Source organism: Narcine bancroftii, chromosome 13 (assembly GCF_036971445.1).
Source record: "Narcine bancroftii isolate sNarBan1 chromosome 13, sNarBan1.hap1, whole genome shotgun sequence".
NCBI lineage: Eukaryota > Metazoa > Chordata > Chondrichthyes > Torpediniformes > Narcinidae > Narcine > Narcine bancroftii.
The window spans coordinates 69,951,311-69,969,623 of record NC_091481.1 but is presented as its reverse complement, the minus strand read 5'-3'; the positions used below and the strand labels follow the sequence as shown (position 1 = coordinate 69,969,623).

Sequence of the window (18,313 nt, the reverse complement as noted above, 5' to 3'; positions counted from 1 at the left end):
CTCGTCAGGAAGGTGCAACAGCGACTGCGTTTCCTGAGAAGACTGAAGCATGCAAGGCTACCGGCCACCATCTTGTCACCCTTCTACAAGACCTCTTTTGGGAATATCCTAGCCGGCTGCATCACAGTGTGGTACGGTTGCCGCAGAGAATTGGATTCAATTGGATCATAAGAACAGCAGGGGATCACTGGGGTTCCCCTCGCACACCCCCCCCCCCCCCATCGAAATGATCTACCAGGATCGTTGTCTGAAGATAGCATGCAAAATCGTTGAGGACCCCTTCCACCTCACACACAGCATCTTTCAGCTCCTCCAGGCGGGAAAGAAACACAGGAGTATCAGTAGCAGCTTCTTCCCGCGCGCGGGCAGTGAGAATTCTGAACAATCAAAGGAGCTGCTCATACTAACCATCTGAGACTAATATTTACTGAACCATGTTTATTTATTCATTTTTATATATCTATATTTGTCCCGAGTGTGTATCAAGTTGTACTTGTGCAATTGAACTAAACTTCAAGAGAGCATCAGTTTCACAATTTAATCCAACTACAATTTTTATCTCGCTTGAAGTTCCCGAGGTAGGCTGTGAGTTTCCATTGTCCACTCATCTGAATGGATTGTAATCACAAAGGGTTACATTTCAGACAGCGTGGGCTGCTACTCGCTACGTAATTAGCAATGGCAGAATTTTGGCAGACGCAGGAGGGAGGTGAAAGACCAACAATGAGGCGAATTTGGTGCCTTCCCTCGGTACTGTAGAAAGGCCCTAAGGAAATAAAGTCAGACTCCCTTTTTGTGGTGCCTCATTGTGTCGGCAGTGTCATGTGAGTGATGGGAGGGACTCGCCAACAAGGACAACCCCTCAGCGTGTCATTGTATCCGAGAGGGAGATAAAAGGCAGTCGAACAAACCATTTTTTTAGCAGAAGATTGAACAAGTAGTCGGAAAATTGGGAGGAACAAGTGGAAAGGAGAATGATATCCTCAGCAGAGAAGCCCTTGGACAGTAAAAGGTAGGGGAAAAAAAAGGCAAAAGCATCAGAAATTTGAGAATGTAAGGAGTGAAAACTGGGATTAGAGCGGGCGGGAGGGGGGGGAGGAACAGCGAGTGAGAACTAGTATTATCTGTTGGGAGGTTTAGAGCTGTGGGGGGGAATGAGGAGTAAAAGATTAGTTGAGGGATGAGTTAGAGCAGGTTGGGGAAGAGATCCCTGGGTTAGGGGGGAGGGGAGCGAGGCGAGAGAAAGAACCCTAGGGTTATAAGCAGGTGGTGGGATGCCCAGAGTTATTGCAGGGGGGTGGGGAGGGTTAAGGCAGAGGGGAACCAGGGTTTCCGGGGGGTTGGGGGAAGAAATGGCAGGTTATAGCAAGGAGCCATGAAGCTTGGGGGGGGGGGGGGGGAGACCAGGATTTGAGGCAGTGGGGGACCAGGATTTGAGGCAGTGGGGGAAACTGGGGTAATGGGGCTTTGAGCAGGGAGGGGGAAAAAGAGATTGGGGCTGGGAAGAACAAAGAGTTAGAACCAATGCAGTTTGGAGCAGAGAAGAACTAGGGTTTGGAGTGGGTAATGAGGGGTTAGAGTGAGGTCTGCAGACAGGTTAGAATGGTGGGTGTGGGACCTGGAATTTGAGATTGGGTGAGGGACAGGGGTTTAGAGCATGGGGAGGTGTGGTGATTAGGATGGGGGGGACGGACCTGAGGGTTAGAGTGGGGTGGGTAGACTGGGAGGTTAGAACATGGGAGACCTGGGATTAGAATAGGAAGAGAAATGGGAATTAGTTGGGGGGGGGGAGAAATGGGAATAAAGTAGAGCAGACACTGGGATTAGAACAGGGGAATATACCTGGGATTAGAGTGGGGTGGGAGAGAACTGGATTAAAATGGAGGGGGGAAGGCAAGGAACTGGTGGACCAGGGGTTAGAAAAGGGGAGAATTGGGGAATAGAGTGGGGGTGGATGAAACTGGGGTTGTTGTGGGCAGAGGGGGGGGGGGTTAGAACAGAAGGGGAGGACCTGGGATTGAGAGAACTGGGATTGCAGCAGATGGGAGGAACTGGGGATAAGAACTGTTGGTGGTCTGGAGGGAATCCTGAGTGGTGAGGGGGAGAGAATGGGATTAGAGTGGAGAGGGGTGAGAGACAGGGAGTGGAAGAACCAAGGTTTGTAGTAGAGGGGTAACCAGTGGGTAGTGTGTGGGGGGAGGTAATGAAGGGGTTAGAGAAGGGGGAGTTACTGCAGTTTACTGGTTGTGCGAAAGGGGGAACTGGTGGTGGACTTGTGGTTAGAGTGGAGGGGGTGGGAAAATGAAGATTAGAGTGGGAGGGAAAGAGAAGTAATGGTTGGGGTGGGGGGGGGAGGCGAAATAAGGTTACTGGGTGGCCTGGTGTTTAGAATGGAGGGGAGGAGAGAATTGGGGATTACAACAGGGGGAAACCAGGGATTAGAGTGGGGCAGGTGGACTGGGGATTAGAACAGGTGTGGGGGGGAGGGGTGTGCGTGGAAGAACTAGAGCAGGTTACAAGCTGGGAGTTTGAATGAGCTTGGAGCCCTATTTACCATTTTAGTCAAAGTGGACAGGAGGCAGGAACAGAATGGGAGTGATACCTTCACACTCTGGTTCAGGCAACTACTATTTGAATGGACAGCCTCCTCTGCAGTGGTTATGGCTTTGCTCAGTGACAAGCTTGTAGTTTGCTCAGGTTTTTTCAAACAATGGTAATACTGTTCAGATATGAACATCAAGATGTATATGGAACAAGCTTTCAGAGGAAGTGGTAGAGGTGGGTATAATTACAACATCTGAAAGACATTTGGACAAGTACATTGATAAGAGGATTAGTGGGGTAATGCCCAAATTCAGGCATAATGGAGCAGCTCAGATAGTCAACTTGGTCAGCATAGATGAATGAATGTCTGAAGGGCCCATTTTTAAACTATGTAGCTTTTTGACTCTGCATTTTTTTATTGTGCAATTTTTAAAGTTATTATAACCTCCTGTTTTGAGATTAATCTAGAAAATCTAATCTTCCTCTGTCAGGATTTCAGAGGCATTGCATTCTTGACTGCAAACACCCACATACCTCCCCTACTGACTGCTTACCTTGTTAGCTCATCCTGTCATGGCTAGGGAAGTGTTCATTAAGGGTCCCTCCCTGTGGATTCTTTACTGATGTAATTAACCATTTTGTCCTAGCATGCCTGTGGACTTGTCAGAGGCTCTGAAACTGGCCACGAAGGAGTCACACGAACTAGCTGAAAACTCAGAGTTTATGAGAAACTTCCAGAAGGGTCGGGTCACACGAGACCAGTTTACAGTAAGTATCTAACTTTGACAATCTGGCAACAAAATGCACCAGATCACAAGGTTCAAGTGAGATGGAATTTTTCCTGAGAATCTCTTTATCTTTTCCTCTACTGCCATCAGATTTATGAATGGACAATGAACCACAGACAGTACCTTTTTTGCACTAACTTATTTTTAAATTTAATTTGTAGCATTATTTGCACTGTAACACAAAACAAATTTTGAGACTGTTCATGATGATAAATTCTGTTTTTTTTAAAATAAAAGGCTCTATTCACAATAAACTTGCAAAAAGCCATTTGGTTTATTTGTTCCCTTAATGTCATATCCATACATTCTCATCCGTTACATACACTTTCTATTTGCACCACTGCAGCACCTTGTTGCTATGCCCACTCCCTGTTTGAGGGGCTTCCGGTTGGTCTCAACCACTTACTGCCCAGTAATGGAAGTTCTCTGGACTTCGGTCCTTCCCCACAGTCCCCTTGTTGTCTGAGCCAAGCATGTACTCTTGTGATCTGGAATGTAGTCATCAGCCTTCCCTCACTGACCTATGTGCTGAAAGATCAACAGGTTTTGGGGCACCAAAGGGCATCTTTCATGGGAGTTGATGGTCTCAACATAATCTCATGCATCCAGAATTAAACGTGTTCCATATCCAAAATCTTGGGATCTCCAAATGCTGAAGCAGTCCATTTGGCCCTTCACGTCAATGATAGCTGCAAGAAAGCCCCTCAGTTAGATTAATTGTCCTAACCATATAAATGTTTCTTCTTTAAATATTTATCACTCATTAATGTTCTTCAGTGTGTACCTGAAATAAAAATTCTTATTTACTAATTAGCAAGTCTGTATCCATCAGTTACCAACCCTCCTGCCATCATGCAGTGTACCAGATTAAGTGACTTGGGTGCTTGCAAAAAAATAAGTTATTCTCGAGAGTTGGTAGTTGGGGAAGAGTTGGTGTAAGATGGATAAGACATTGGGGACAGAAATCGGGTCACAACCCTACTCCTCAAAGGTATAAAATGAGGAAAGATTAGCTTTTGTATCACATCTTTCATAATCTGATTTACAGCCAATTAAATGAGATTTGAAAGGTGCTCACCATTATACCAGACAAATGTGTGCACAGCAAGATCTCACTCACAGCACTAAATGACCCAATAGTCTGCTTTCTCAATATAGCCATGGATTCCATGGAGAAACCCTTATTAATAAAATTTATTATCACATTCTTCCCACCCCCCCACTTCAGACAAGACTACATTTTTCTATCTTGTCTAAAAGCCAACATCTATGGATGGATTTGATTTCTGATTTATTATCAAAGTACATACATGACATCACATACAACCCTGAGATTCTTTTTCCTGCAGGTGGAGCAGAATTACCACTTATTGGTGGTGCAAAAAAAAACAATGTTCACATGTAAACTGAAAGGAAAAGAAACAAAGTGCACAACCTTAAATGAGTCCCTGATTGAGTTTGTTGTTGAAGAGTCTGATGGTGGAGGGGTAGCAGATGTTCATGAACCTGGTGGTGTGAGTCTTGTGGCCCCTATACCTTGTTCCTGATGGTAGCAGTGACAACAGAGCATGAGCTGGGTGGTGTGGATCCTTGATAGTTGCTGCTGCTCTGATGGCAGGGTTCCCTGTGGATATTCTTGACTGGGAGAGTTTTGCCTGTGCCCTAGACTATGTCCACTGCCTTTTGCATTGCTTTCTGTTCAGATACTGGTGTCAGCATAAGATTGTGATGCTGCCTTTCAACACACTTTCCACCACACATCTGTAGAAATTTGCCAGGGTTTCTGATGTCATACCAAAGCTCTGCAAACTCCTGAGGGAGGTGCTGACATTCCTCCTTCATAATGCCATTAGTTTGTTGGGTCCAGGAAAGATCTTCTGAGATGGTGACTCCCAAGAACTTAAATTTGCTCACCATCTCCACCTCTGATCTCCCAATAATCAATGCACACCTTGTTTTTGCTTCCTGACGTTAACAATCAGCTCCTTGGTTTTGGTGGCATTGAGTGAGAGGTTAGCCAGTCTTATCCTATCTACTGCATCCTGGCAGATCACATCTTCTTGGTACAAAATAGTGGTCATGAAGGATTTCCAATCTGGACTCTGGCATCTACAAAACACTCCTCTATCTGGTAATAGCTGTTAAAATGAGCAACCTCAGTCATGCTTAAAGATTTTGTGGTTTTTAAAGGCCAGACAACTCTTATCAACTTTGTCCACTTGATTGTGGAGCACTCCAATCATTTGAAACTGGTTACAAGTTTTCATTCCTGAAAACTACTGATAAAGGAAATGAGAGAGCAGTGTGTGATAGTTTCACAGACACAGCTATAACTTGAGAGGGAAGAGTGACTCAGTGACTCAGGATGTGTCTGCTCTGTGTTTCCCAGCCCTGATTGGCTCACCCCAGCCCCAGATGATTGCAGTTTGGGTGCAAGGTGGGTGGAGGAGGGGCAGGAATGAAAAGACGTCCTGTTTCCACCTTACAGAAAGTGCAGGCAGCTCCATGGCAACCAGCAAATCCTTTCCTCTGGTCTCCCAAACACTCATTTATGTTGGGGTGACTACAAATGGGCTGTTAATAACCTGGAGAGCACTGTTCAATATTTAGTTTGCTGTGGACCAGACAATTGTTTAACTATGCTCAGAAATCGAAGGCAGTATATCCCTGATCTCTTGACTTGATTGTTGAGCTGTTTCAGGAAGTGGTGAGATCACAGTGGGAGTCCAGAGTCACATTTCAGGTCAGAGGGTAGAGGTAGTAATTTCCTTCTGTGAAGGGTATTTAGGACCCTGATGTATTAATTCTGCCAAACAAACCTCTTCAAGATCACTGATACTAAATATTTTTATCTTGGGTTTATTGCCTGAATCTACAAGTTTGATAGCTGCAGAGGTGGGAATCCATCTGATTCTTGTGCTCTGTTAACTCATCCAGTTCTGTATCACCAAATGATGAGACATTTTAATTGCATCTGTGTGCCTCACATTGCCACTGATGTAGTTTCTAGATTTTAGACACAGCACTGTAACAGCCTCTTCTGGACCATGAGTCCTTGCTGCCTAAATCCCCAATTAACCTTTAGCCACCCCCCAAATGTTTTGAAGGGTGGGAGGAAACCAGAGCACCTGGAGGAAACCCATGCAGACATGGGGAAAATGTACAAATTCTTTACAGACAGCGCTGGATTCAAACCCAGGTCACTGGCGCTGTAATAGCGTTCTGTTAACTGACAAAAGACAAAGGAGGAAAAACCCAACCCCAACCCACCAATTTTCCCTTGCAACCGCTGCAACTGTGCCTACCTGACCTGCATCGGACTTGTCAGCCACCAACGAGCCTGCAGCAGACGTGGACGTACCCCTCCATAAATCTTCGTCCGCCAAGCCAAAGAAAGAAGAACTGCTATGCTAACCACGCAGCCCTGTAGTTAAGCAGGCAGTAAAGGAATTAAGTTCCATCAAATTCAATTTTTATTAATTAATAACTATTATTGTGTGATTAAGCATTGCAACCAATCCTCCAAATTATTCTGTAGAATACAGACACCAGGTCAGTAAAAAACCAAGTGTGGACAGTTCCCTGATCAGTGTATTATTACTTTTAGACTTCGTATGCAGAATCTTGAATTTATTGCCATTAACATTTCATGAAATTAATTGTTTCATGGCAGCATTAGAGGTGCGAATATTGCTCTAAATTATATTTTAAACATTAGTGCAAAAAAAAACTAGGTAGTGTCTGTGGTTCATTGTTTGATCAGAAGGGAAAAAGCTGTTTTTCTACTCTTGGCTGTTCGTCTACAGGCCCCTGTACCTTGTTAGGTAAAACATCATGAGATGGGAATGTACAGGGCTGTAACAAGATGTGAATGCATCCTTGTACTTACAAGATAAGAGAGACATTGATGGATTGAGAGGCAGGAAGCTAGCAGGGAAAGGATAGCAACAGTTTTAGTCATTGGACAAGTAATGAGATGATGATGTTCTAAGCACATATCCAAGGGTATAAAAAATCACCATTTTGCTGATAACGGCAGAATGCATTCTCCGACTAACATGGTTAGTCGCAAGTGTTACAATCCGGTAATAAAGAACAAAGAACCCTGATTTCGACTCAGCCTGGTGTTTGTCTCACTCATTCATGAACAAAGCAGACCTAACAATCTCCTTCCTTTTTTTTTAATTTAATTTTTTATTTTTCACACCATAAACCACATTAACCATGATACATACTTTTTCCTTTCAAATATATACAGTGCCATTTTCTCACCCACCCTCCCTCCTCCCATCCCACCCTCCTCCCATCCCACCCTCCCTACCTCCCCCCTCTTGTCCATTATGTACCTCCTTCCTGATGGTAGCTAAGTGAAGAGGGTATGGCCTGGGTGGTGGAGGATCCTTGAGGATAGAGGCTGCTTTCTTAAGACGCCACCTCTTGTAGATGTCCTCGATGAAATGAATACTGATGTCCATTGCTGAGTTTTCAGCTCTCTGTAGTCTTTTTCCTGTCCTGTGCGTTGGTACCTCCAAACTAAAGAGTGATGTAACCAGTCTGAATGCTCTCCACAGTACACCTGAGGAAATTTGCAAGAGTCTTTGACATACCAAATCTTCTCAAACTCAACATGAAGTTTAGCTGCTGATGAGTCTTCTTCGTGAGGAAGAGGCCCCAGGACAGATCTTCAGAGATGCTGATGCCCAAGAATTTTAAGTTCTTGACCCTTCCCACTGCTGACCCCCGTGATGAAGAGTGATTTATGTTCTAATTTCCATATCATCTCAGTGTACTGTGCAGGACAATGTGAAATATAGCCAAAGAATGAGCTCCCAATCTCAATACTGGGACTGTCCATTTTTTTTAACCCCTAAAGCTTCCAGGTTCTTGAACCTCCCCATACTACCCAATTGTAAACTACTCCAGGACCACTAAAAGATCTGTCTGCTTTAACATTGCACTCCATACCATTACCCTCTGCCCTGAATCTGTGCACATTCCACCCTCATGCCTCATTCCATCCTCATGAGGATGTTCCCCAACAGTGTGCCAGGCCTTGTTCACTGACTTCTGCTTCCCTCCTACTCCAGCTGTTACTTGACTCTCTCTACTTCATCTACACTGCCCTGGAAGAGGAGATTGAGCGGAACAAAGACCACCCGGCCTTCGCCCCTATCCACTTTCCCTCCGAGCTGAACCGTAAGGAAGCCTTGGAGCAGGACCTGGAATACTTCCATGGGCCAGAATGGAAGAGCCACATTGAGTGTCCAAAGGCCACTGGGACATATGTATCACGGATCCAGCATGTGGGGCGCAAGGAGCCTGAGTTGCTGGTTGCTCACGCCTACATCAGGTATCTGGGTGACCTGTCAGGCGGCCAGACGCTGAAGAAGGTGGCCCAGAAAGCGTTGCAGCTGCCAAGCACTGGCGAAGGGGTTGCATTCTTCACCTTTGACCGGATCACCAGCGCGAACAAATTCAAGCAGCTATACCGCGCACGCATGAACACTCTAGAAACCAATGGACAGACCCAGGAGAGAATCCTGGAAGAGGCGAACGGGGCTTTTCAGCTGAATGTGGACGTAAGTGAATGGTCTCATTTAGATTATTGTGTTATTAAAACTTGTCTGTATTTTGTTTTTGATGCTTTCTCAGCTGTAGAGTGGGGTTCATTTGACCTTTACATAAATCTGCTTACTTTTGCTCTAGGACTGCCCTAGTCCTGGCCCTGTCACCCCAAAGCTGTCCTAGTCAGGCCTCCTCTGAGACTTGCTCAATCTCATAGTCTTGTCCTCCAATTGCTTCAACTTATTTCCACTGCAGGTCTTTGAGGAACTGTTGCAGCTGGGAGCAAAGGACCAGAAGAACAGTAACATCATGAATGGCAGGTAGGAATTCAGCATCAGGGTGTGAACTTTCAGTCACAACATGGCATTGAGCAGCAAAGTAAAAGTCCCTCTACCTCGCCACTAATGACGCAGTGCCACAGTTGCTACTTCAATGTGTAAATGGGAGTAAACTGTTGGTTTTAAAAATATACAGAAATGCTGGGGGAACTCTGGAGGTCTTACTGCATCTGTAGGAGTAAAGATATATTACTGACACTTTGGGCCTGAGTCAATATCTATCTCCTATGGATACTGTGAGAGCGGCTGAGTTCCTCCAGCATTTCTGTAGATTTTGCAGACTTTTGTGCTCTTGTTGGTTTCCCAAGATTTTGGGGAGGCGGTGCCTATCAGTTGAGATACACACAAACCATTGTGTGGACAGGTTAATGACCCAACTGGTAAATGCAACCACCTTGAGGTGTTCCTTGAGCTTTTCCCAATGACAGTTCTTTTAAATCAAAAATGGACTTTTTTCACAATAAATTATTTGCAAAAGGAAAACTGTTCATAGCCTTTTCCCACCTTTAATTTCAATCCATAAATTTCCATCACTGTGCATTTTTTACATTCATTTCTATTAACACCAATACTGCCACTGTTCTACTTTGTTGTTATTCTGTCCTCTGATGTTGGAGGTACTTCCCCCTCAGTCTCAGCCCCTCAATGCCTGGTAATGGAAGGACTCTATATTGTGGTCCTTCTTTCTCCCCCACCCCACCCCTCCCACAACAGCGCTCTTGCATTGGTTGTGCCAAGCATCAGTGTGTCCCTTGGCATGTAGTCCTGCTGTCTGGAATGTGCCAGTCAGTGGGATTCCCTCACCAACATCTCCATGTGCTGGAAGACCAACAAATTATGGGCATCTTTCACTGATTTGCTGGTCTTCCAGAGTTCTAGATGTCTGACACTGGATGTGTCCCTGGGAGCAGCCTGTAACTCGGTCCTCTGTCATGCTGGTGGGGATGAACTGTGACCAGGACCCTTGCATCCTCCACACACTCTTAGCCAATTTACATTTTGCAAAGGTGGGCTACAGCCTCCACTCCAGACATTCTAGGAACAATGTGTTGAGGGGGGGGTTGATGTTCTGGTTGTTCAGGAGGGTTCTTCTCCCTGCCAGCCAGGCCAAGTCCTACTGCTTGTTTGTAAGCACTGGCGATGAGGCGTTCTAGAATCAGAATCTGGTTTATTGCCGTGAACGTGTGTCATGAAATTTGTGGTTTTGTTGCAGTGGTATTTTGCAGAACAAGATGCTAAATTCTAGTGCAAAAAAAAGTGGTGTCTATTCAGAAATCTGATGGCAGAAAGAGAGATGCTGTATTTGTAATACTCAATGTTTTTGAGCTCCTATAACCTTCCTGATGGTAGCAGTGAGAAGGCATGGCCTGGGTGATGAGGGTCCTTGAGGATAGAGGCTACTTTCTTGTGGTACCACCTCTTAAAGATGTCCTTGTGGAGTGAAGACTGATGCCCAAGATGAGGCTAAGTTTAGAAACCTCTGTATCCTTTTCCTGTCCTATGCATTGGCATCTCTATCAGTCACTGATGCAACCAGTTAGAATGCTCTCCTGGGTACACCTGTAGAAATTTGCAACAGTTTCTAGTGACGTACCAAATCTCCTCAAACTCAACAAAATCTAGCCACTGGTGTTCCTTCTTCATGATTACATCAATATGATGGTCCCAGGATGGGTCGTCTTGGATAACAGGACATTCCAATGTTGTCCACTGCCTGATGGCTTTGTAGGCAAAGGTTTTTGTGTAGAAAAATGTTTCCATGAAGGATAGGTGGTGTGACAGTTCAGCTGACTGGGACATTGTGTAGTCACGGGGCCAGGCCCAGCCTTTGCAACACCTAGGACCGGTAAAACATTGGAGTCTGACATTGATTGGCAAACCTACTGAGCTAAGGAAATACATGAGTTGAGTGGAGAAGGGCAAGGAGAGGCCTTTTCGACACCAGCCTTAAAATTAGTACCTCGTAGGTGTCCAGAAAGAGATCTGGCAAGAAATGCTCCCCTAGCTCTGCTGTCTGGGGGGTGGGGGAAGGGGGGAAGAAACAGGGAACATTTGTTGAACATGGCCCTGAATTGGATTGCTGGCATCTGCTGCACCAGCAACCCATTCCTCATTCACCCTGGTCACCATTCAGGGTTAAAGTAGGCACATTACCAACACCTCCTGGTGATGAGGTGGTTGAGTAACAGGTGGCTGAACCACAGGAATATGGGATAGGGCAATATGGAAATTTTCAATAGCCTGCAATAATTTCATTTGGGATAGGCAGAGGGAATTAATTTACATTACTCCAGGATATACCAGATTGCCCTTCCAGGCTTGCAAACACTGCATAATGTCTTTCATGATAGAAAAACCTGCTCTTTATGTCAAGACTCAAACAGAAGCATAGGCTGGAAGGAATCTTGCTGGCTCTACCCATGACCTTTTGCCTATTCGCCTGTGCTCCTCCCCTGTCCCTTTCTTCTTCCTCTCCCATTTCCCACCCTCTGCCCCAATTCCAGCTTTTTTACTGAGGCATCTGCCTATTTTTGCTTGCAACCTGACGAAGGGCCCAGGCCCAGAATGTTGGTTACCCTTTTCTTTCTATGGATCCTTCTGAGTTTCTCCAGCACATTTGTGTATTGTAGTAGTAGCTATGTTTTTAATGGAGATGAATCTGCTTGAATACAGCACTGGGGATTGCACTGATATTGAGATTAGTCCCATCTAACCCTTCCCTCTGACCTCTGCCTTTAGCATGCCCAATGACCTCTCAGAAGCTCTGAAGGTGGCCACTAGGGAGGCCCATGAATTGGCCGAAAACTCCGAATTCATGAAGAACTTTCAGAAGGGCCAGATCACGTGGGATCAATTTAAGGTATAAACACAGGAATGGTTCACTTAATTGAAAATTAAAATGTAATTGTTGATTCACATTCTTTTATTTGGCCTTTCCATTCTCTTTCCCACTGTCGTTCCCCCCCACACCTTTCTTTCTGAACCTAGCAAATTGGGGGTGGAGAGGTCAGCTGTCTTTCTCACCTCAGTATGGGGAAAGTTGAGGGCAAGTGGCTCTGACCAGGAGTTAAACAGGGTCTCTCCTGGTCTGTATGGCTTGATAAACTTGGGGAGGGAGACAGCGTCAGAGTTGAAGAATGTCCTTGGGAAGTCGCCATTCTAGCTGCTTTCCCCTTGTACAGCGTTTTTTTAATACTTTGCTCTGGCACAGCAGGTACTGCTCCTCCAACCAGGACTCCCTCAATATTAGTCAGACATCTAGCTCTCATTTATTCAGGACATCAGTGTCCTCTCTCTGCCTTAGAGCATCTTCAAACTTGTTAGAAAACTCACCAAGCTATGCCATTTTTGCTGCCCTCTGTTCAATGTCCTCTTGCTTCCCCCCCCCACTTTAGTCCCTACAAGGCAAAAAGAACTCCTCTCCATTTAGAAAATCCACCTCTCACCCCTGTAACCCCTTTCAAATGCAGTCACCCTTGCAACATGGGAAACGAAGTGGCCAATTTGACAACAGCACGACCCAAAACAGAGGAAATATCTGAATTTTCTGTCCAGTGATGTTGGTGGAGGGACAAATATGGGAAACTCTGCTAATCTTCCTTGAATAGTCCCACTGAATATTTGAATTCTATCTGACTGAATACAGATTGAAAGATGGCCACTGGGACAATGTAGTGCTTTTTCAGTTTTTTTTTGGAGAATGGGCTTGCTCTTTCCCTTTCCTACCTTGTCCCTGTGACCTCTCCATTATTATTGATTTAATTTTGCCCTCTGTCTGAATCCTCTTGCACAATCCACCCTCATCCCTTTCTGATGAGAATGTTCCCCAACAGTGTGCAAGGCCTCATTCACCAACCTCTTGCTTCTCTTCCCTACTCTAGCTGTTACTCAACTCTCTCTACTTCATCTACACTGCCCTGGAAGAGGAGATTGAGCGGAACAAAGACCACCCAGCCTTTGCCCCTGTCCACTTTCCCTCCGAGCTGAACCGGAAGGAAGCCTTGGAGCGTGACCTGGAATACTTCCATGGGCCAGAATGGAAGAACCACATCACTTGTCCGAAGGCTACTGAGTTGTACGTGTCACGGATCCAGCACGTGGGGCGTAAGGAACCAGAGCTGCTGGTTGCTCATGCCTACATCAGGTATCTGGGTGACCTGTCAGGAGGCCAGGTGCTGAAGAAGGTAGCCCAGAAAGCATTGCAGCTGCCAAGCACTGGTGAAGGGGTTGCGTTCTTCACCTTTGACCGGATCACCAGCGCAAATAAGTTCAAGCAGCTGTACCGTGCACGCATGAACACACTGGAAACCAACGGGGAGATACAGCAGAGAATCCTGGAAGAGGCGAACAGGGCTTTTCAGCTCAACGTGGAAGTAAGGGAATGGTTCTCATTTAGTTTGCAGGACAGGTAGTCCTTAACTTTTGATCTATGCAAGTTGCATCCACTTGCACATACAATTGAATTTTTAAAAAAATCTTTAAAACTGCTGTGCGAGTACATATTTTGTATTAAAAGTACTGTATACAGGTCATAATTTGGGGACTACCTGATTATTAAAACTTGTCTATATTTGTTTTTGATGTTTCCTCAGCTTTAGCAGTTTGGGTCACCAAACGAGAGGAAGGTGATAAACAAAATCAAGAGAGTGCAGAGAAGGTTCACGAGAATGTTGAAAGGATGTCAGGGTTTGAGTGACAGAGAAAGGTTGAGCAGCCTGGGGCTTTTTTCTCTGGAGCGTAGAAGATTGAGGGGGGATTTGATGAAGGTGTTCAAGATTTTAAAAGGGACAGAGTCAATGTGGATAGGCTTTTTTAATTAAGAGTGGGGGATATTCAAACCAGAGGCCATGGTTTGAGATTGCAGGGGGAAAATTGAGGGAAAATTTCTTCATGCAAAGGGTGGTTGGGATGTGAAATAAACTTCCAGCAGAGGTGGTTGAAGCAGGGATGTTATTTACATTGAAGGAAAGACTGGATAATTACATGGAGGGGAGAGGATTGGAGGGGTATGGACCAGGTGCTGGTCAGTGGGACTAGGAGGGTGGGGATTTGTTCTGGCATGGACTAGTAGGGCCAAACTGGCCTGTTCTGTGCTGTATATGGTTATACAGAATGGAGTTCGTTTGATCTTTGGATTAATCTGCTCACGGGGTCATAGGTTAATTGGCCATGAGCTGGAAAGACCTGTTAACATGCTGTGTCTAAATTAAAAATCTTGAATCTGATCAACAATTGTTATTCCGTAAGTGTCTGTGGCCCTTTGTCAGAATTTTTTCCTTTTTGATTCAGCTTTCCAGTGTCTGCAGTTTATTTAATTTTCAGACTAACTTTTCATTGTTGATTAGAATGGAGACATTGAGGATTCTAGTTAATACACAAAAGTGCTGGAGAAACTCAGCACATCCTCCAGTCTCCATAGGTGGCAAAGCCATGTAAACAATGTTTTACACTGAGCCCTTCATCAAGGTATGGTCAAGATTCCAGACTCTCCTGCCTGTGTTTGGCCCATATCCCTCTAAATCCATTCTATCCATGTATCTGCCCAGATGTTTCTTAAACATTGCAATAGTACCTGACTCCATCACCTCCTCTGGCAGCTTGTTACACTGACCACCCTCTGTGTGAAATAAAAAGTTACCCAGCAGGTTCCTCTCTCCCCACTCACTTTATGATGCCCCTACTCTGGGCATATGGCTCTTTGAGTCTTTCTGCATTATGGTATTGCAATGATTGAGAAACTTGGTCTTCCACACCTTAAGTCAGTTGCTACAAATCCTTTTGGAATGGGAAAAAAAAACCTCTTCTCATTGCAGGTCTTCAATGAACTCCAGAGACTGAGCTCCGGGTCCGAGAGAAATGGCTTTGTGCACCAGAGCAAGATCCGGAAACGTAACATTGTTCAGGGTAAGGGAAATTCGATGGGATCATGACTGGGTGACGAAGACTGAGAGGGGGTAATTGTTAGCGAGTAACTGATGCTCTGGTCAAGTGGGTTAGCCTCTTTTAAATTGCAGCACCTGGGTAGCCCTCCTGCAACCCAGCTGTGATTACTGGGGCAAAGGTGCTGGAAGCACTTTTTAAATTGCCTGGCAATTTAATAGGGGAACCCTGCCCCATAATGACACGTCATGTACTCTCGGAAGTACTGCTGAATGTTTGGATGCTGGCTGCCTGGTCACTCACACAAGTCCTGACATCACCAGAATAAATGGGTCTGCTACTTTCATTTTCAAATCACCTGTGGGCATGACCTAGGTAAGTTTAACTGGTTTCCCTGACTACCTCTGAGGTAGGTCAGGGACCCGGTTGGATTCTGACAGGGTTGACAGGGTCAGACCCTTTCTAACTGCCGTGTAACTAGGGTTAGGGTTAACCCCATTTTACACAGCAGTTTGAAAGGACCTATTAACTAAGATTATTTGCACCTCTACCCCTCTGCAAAAAGGATTCACTAACAAAAGGAATACAATTGCCTCTAAAAGTAAAAAGGATGCTTAGAACTTCTATATAACATACAAGTACACTTAAACTGTTAGCTGATTCCAATCAACTAATGACTGTAATCTATTTACTTCACAGGACAATCAATGCACACAGGAAGTACTTGGGAATTGCCATTACAACCATGTGATTCACTGACAGACAGTCCAGGCCTGCGACTCACTGTCCTTCTTGGCTTAGTGGCTATGTCCCTTGGTATTGGATGGTATCTATTATGAGCCTGCTGAACATAAAGCACAGGGTTTCAAACTGAACAGACCTCATCTCCTGCAGCACTAACTGAATTGTATCATGTTAGCTGCAGCTCTGAGTAGAATTCTTGCCTCATAGTCAGGTGGGTTTAGGTTCAAATCTTACAGCAGCGACTAGATCACATGATCGAGGCTGACGTTACAGTACAGTGTTGTACTGATAGAGATGTTGTCTTTTGGACAAAGGATCTCCTCAGCACATTGTAAAAAGTGACAATAAAGTGGACCCAGCAAGTATTTAATTCTGAGCCAATCACATTTAAAATAGACCGTCTGGTTGTTGAGATTTTCGGTGGCTTTCAAGTGCTCTGGGAGCTCTTGAAAGGATCAGTTGAAAAGTGGGAGCTCCAGCCTGTGTGAAAGAACCCAGTACAGAAACTGCTCCAGATCATTGTTCTGGAGGACCAGGCATATTGTCCTGTTTCAGGACTGTTTCAGGTAGAAGGTACTGGAATAAAAACTCAGGGAAGAAAATACAAGAACAGGAGGCAGCCAGTCAACTCCTTGAGGTGCTTCCACATTTCAATTAGAGCAGAAATGATCTGCACCCAAATTGCATTAACCTGCCTTGCTCAGTATCTGAAAATAATCTTACTGAAAAAGTCAGTGTAAATATAAAAAAAAAAGTGCATCGGCAGCTTCCTGGGGGAATATCCAGTGTCCTGTTTCTTTACATCAGACAATGAGAAATGGGAAACTAGGAGAAACTGGACTTGTGGGGCTGTGGAATAAGCTGCCAGATGAAGTGGTGAATTCAGGCTCAATTTCAACAAACAAGAAAAATTTGGAGGCACGTGGATGGGAGGGGTATGGAGGCTTATGGATTGGGTGCGGGTCAGTGGAATGAGGCAGAATAATAGTTCTGCACAGACTTGAAGATCAGAAGGGCCTGTTTCTGTGATGTTCTAAATGTTGTTGGTTTAAAGGTTGAAGTTCAATTGAGATTTGGATCCCCACTTCTGTGTTCTACCAGGCCTTCAGCTGCATAGGCCATAAACTATGGAATTCCGCCCTTGAATGTTTCCACTGTGAATCTTTCTCTTTACACTCCCCCCAATGGCTCCATGAAGTACTGTTTTCCTTGTAACCACTTGTAACTAAAAGTTGTAAACAATTTTCTATTTTTGATGCTTTGTGTATAAATATTTGTAAAACTTGCAACAATTTCAATACAGACTGCTGCCTTTGAAATAAAATTGATGCTAACAGTTGCATTTTCTGTGATTGTATTGCTCATTTGGTTGCAAGTATGGATGGACTAAAATTGAGAGCTCAATGAGTTAAGTCTGTGGTGAGATACACAAACCACTTGAATGCTGGTTCTGCCTGTACTGACTCAAAGTAATGACTGGTCTCAGAACCACTAATGAAGGAACCATTTTAGTGGGGGAAGGTTCTCTCAACCTCTTTCGGATACTCCTCAAATCCTAGCAGGCGGACAACATTTTGGCCATCTGTCCTAACATCTCCTTGTGTGACTTGTTATCAAATTGCTTTCCATAGCATCTGTGAAATGGAATAGTTGACAAATGTTTAAGATTCTTTGAGTGCTATTGAGAGTGGTGCCAGAACATGATCAATCAATGGGATTAGCCAGTGATTTAATCATTAACAAATCCAGTTAGGATATTGAAACAATATTAGAATGTCAAGTTTAACATGGATAAAAAGCATAAATATAAGAGAAAATTAAATGAACAGGAGGGAGCTAGGACAGAATGACATACTTGAGATTATGGATAGGTAATCAATTATTTCTCTGTGATTCTCCTTTCCCAAGATTCTTAGTTTCATTTATTTGCTTCACACACTTTTTGTCCTGTTTTACTTGTCATTATCCTTCGATGGATCAAGGCAAGAATTCAGTCCCCAAATGAGATTGTGTTGGACAAGACTTGATGTTCAAGTCAAGTTTTTATTATGATTGCACAAGTACCACCTGACAAATCTCCTCAGTGCAAAACATGCACACAACCAGACATGAAACACTTAAAGATAAACAATACATAATGCAGGGCAAGTATTTTATCTATAAAATACTGTTTTGTAATGAGTGTCTTGGAGGGTCAGTGTGAGCAGTTCCTTTGGTCGTTCCGCATTCTCACTGCCTCTGGGAAGAAGCTGTTCCTCAGCCCGGTGGTGCTGGTTCTTAATACTCCTGTATCTCTTCCCTAACAGGAACAGCTGAAAGATGCTGTGTATAGGGTGGAAGGGGGCATCAATGATTTTTGCATGCCATCTTCAGACAACGATCCCGGTAGATAATGTGGGAGGTATAGACTCCACAGATCCTTTCTGACGATCCTGGATGCAGCTGGCAAGGATG

At 44.6% G+C, this 18,313-nt stretch overlaps 1 protein-coding gene across 1 annotated transcript; it reads left to right on the top strand.

The window, feature by feature from the left end:
* The first annotated feature begins 725 nt into the window (after positions 1-725).
* hmox1a (heme oxygenase 1a) lies at positions 726-17,198 on the top strand. The gene is made up of 8 exons (XM_069909957.1): positions 726-1,012; positions 3,192-3,312; positions 8,420-8,911; positions 9,153-9,217; positions 11,975-12,095; positions 13,117-13,608; positions 15,049-15,139; positions 15,815-17,198. The coding sequence occupies exons 1-8, from the start codon at positions 975-977 to the stop codon at positions 15,952-15,954; spliced, it is 1,560 nt and encodes a 519-aa protein (XP_069766058.1). The 5' UTR covers positions 726-974; the 3' UTR covers positions 15,955-17,198.
* The last annotated feature ends 1,115 nt before the right edge of the window (positions 17,199-18,313 follow it).

Coding starts and splice junctions, on each gene's coding strand:
- hmox1a (XM_069909957.1), top strand. CDS start 975: ATGATATCCTCAGCAGAGAAGCCCTTGGACAGTAAAAG. Junction 13,609..15,048: donor CTTTTCAGCTCAACGTGGAA/GTAAGGGAATGG, acceptor TTCTCATTGCAG/GTCTTCAATGAACTCCAGAG. Junction 15,140..15,814: donor GAAACGTAACATTGTTCAGG/GTAAGGGAAATT, acceptor TTTACTTCACAG/GACAATCAATGCACACAGGA.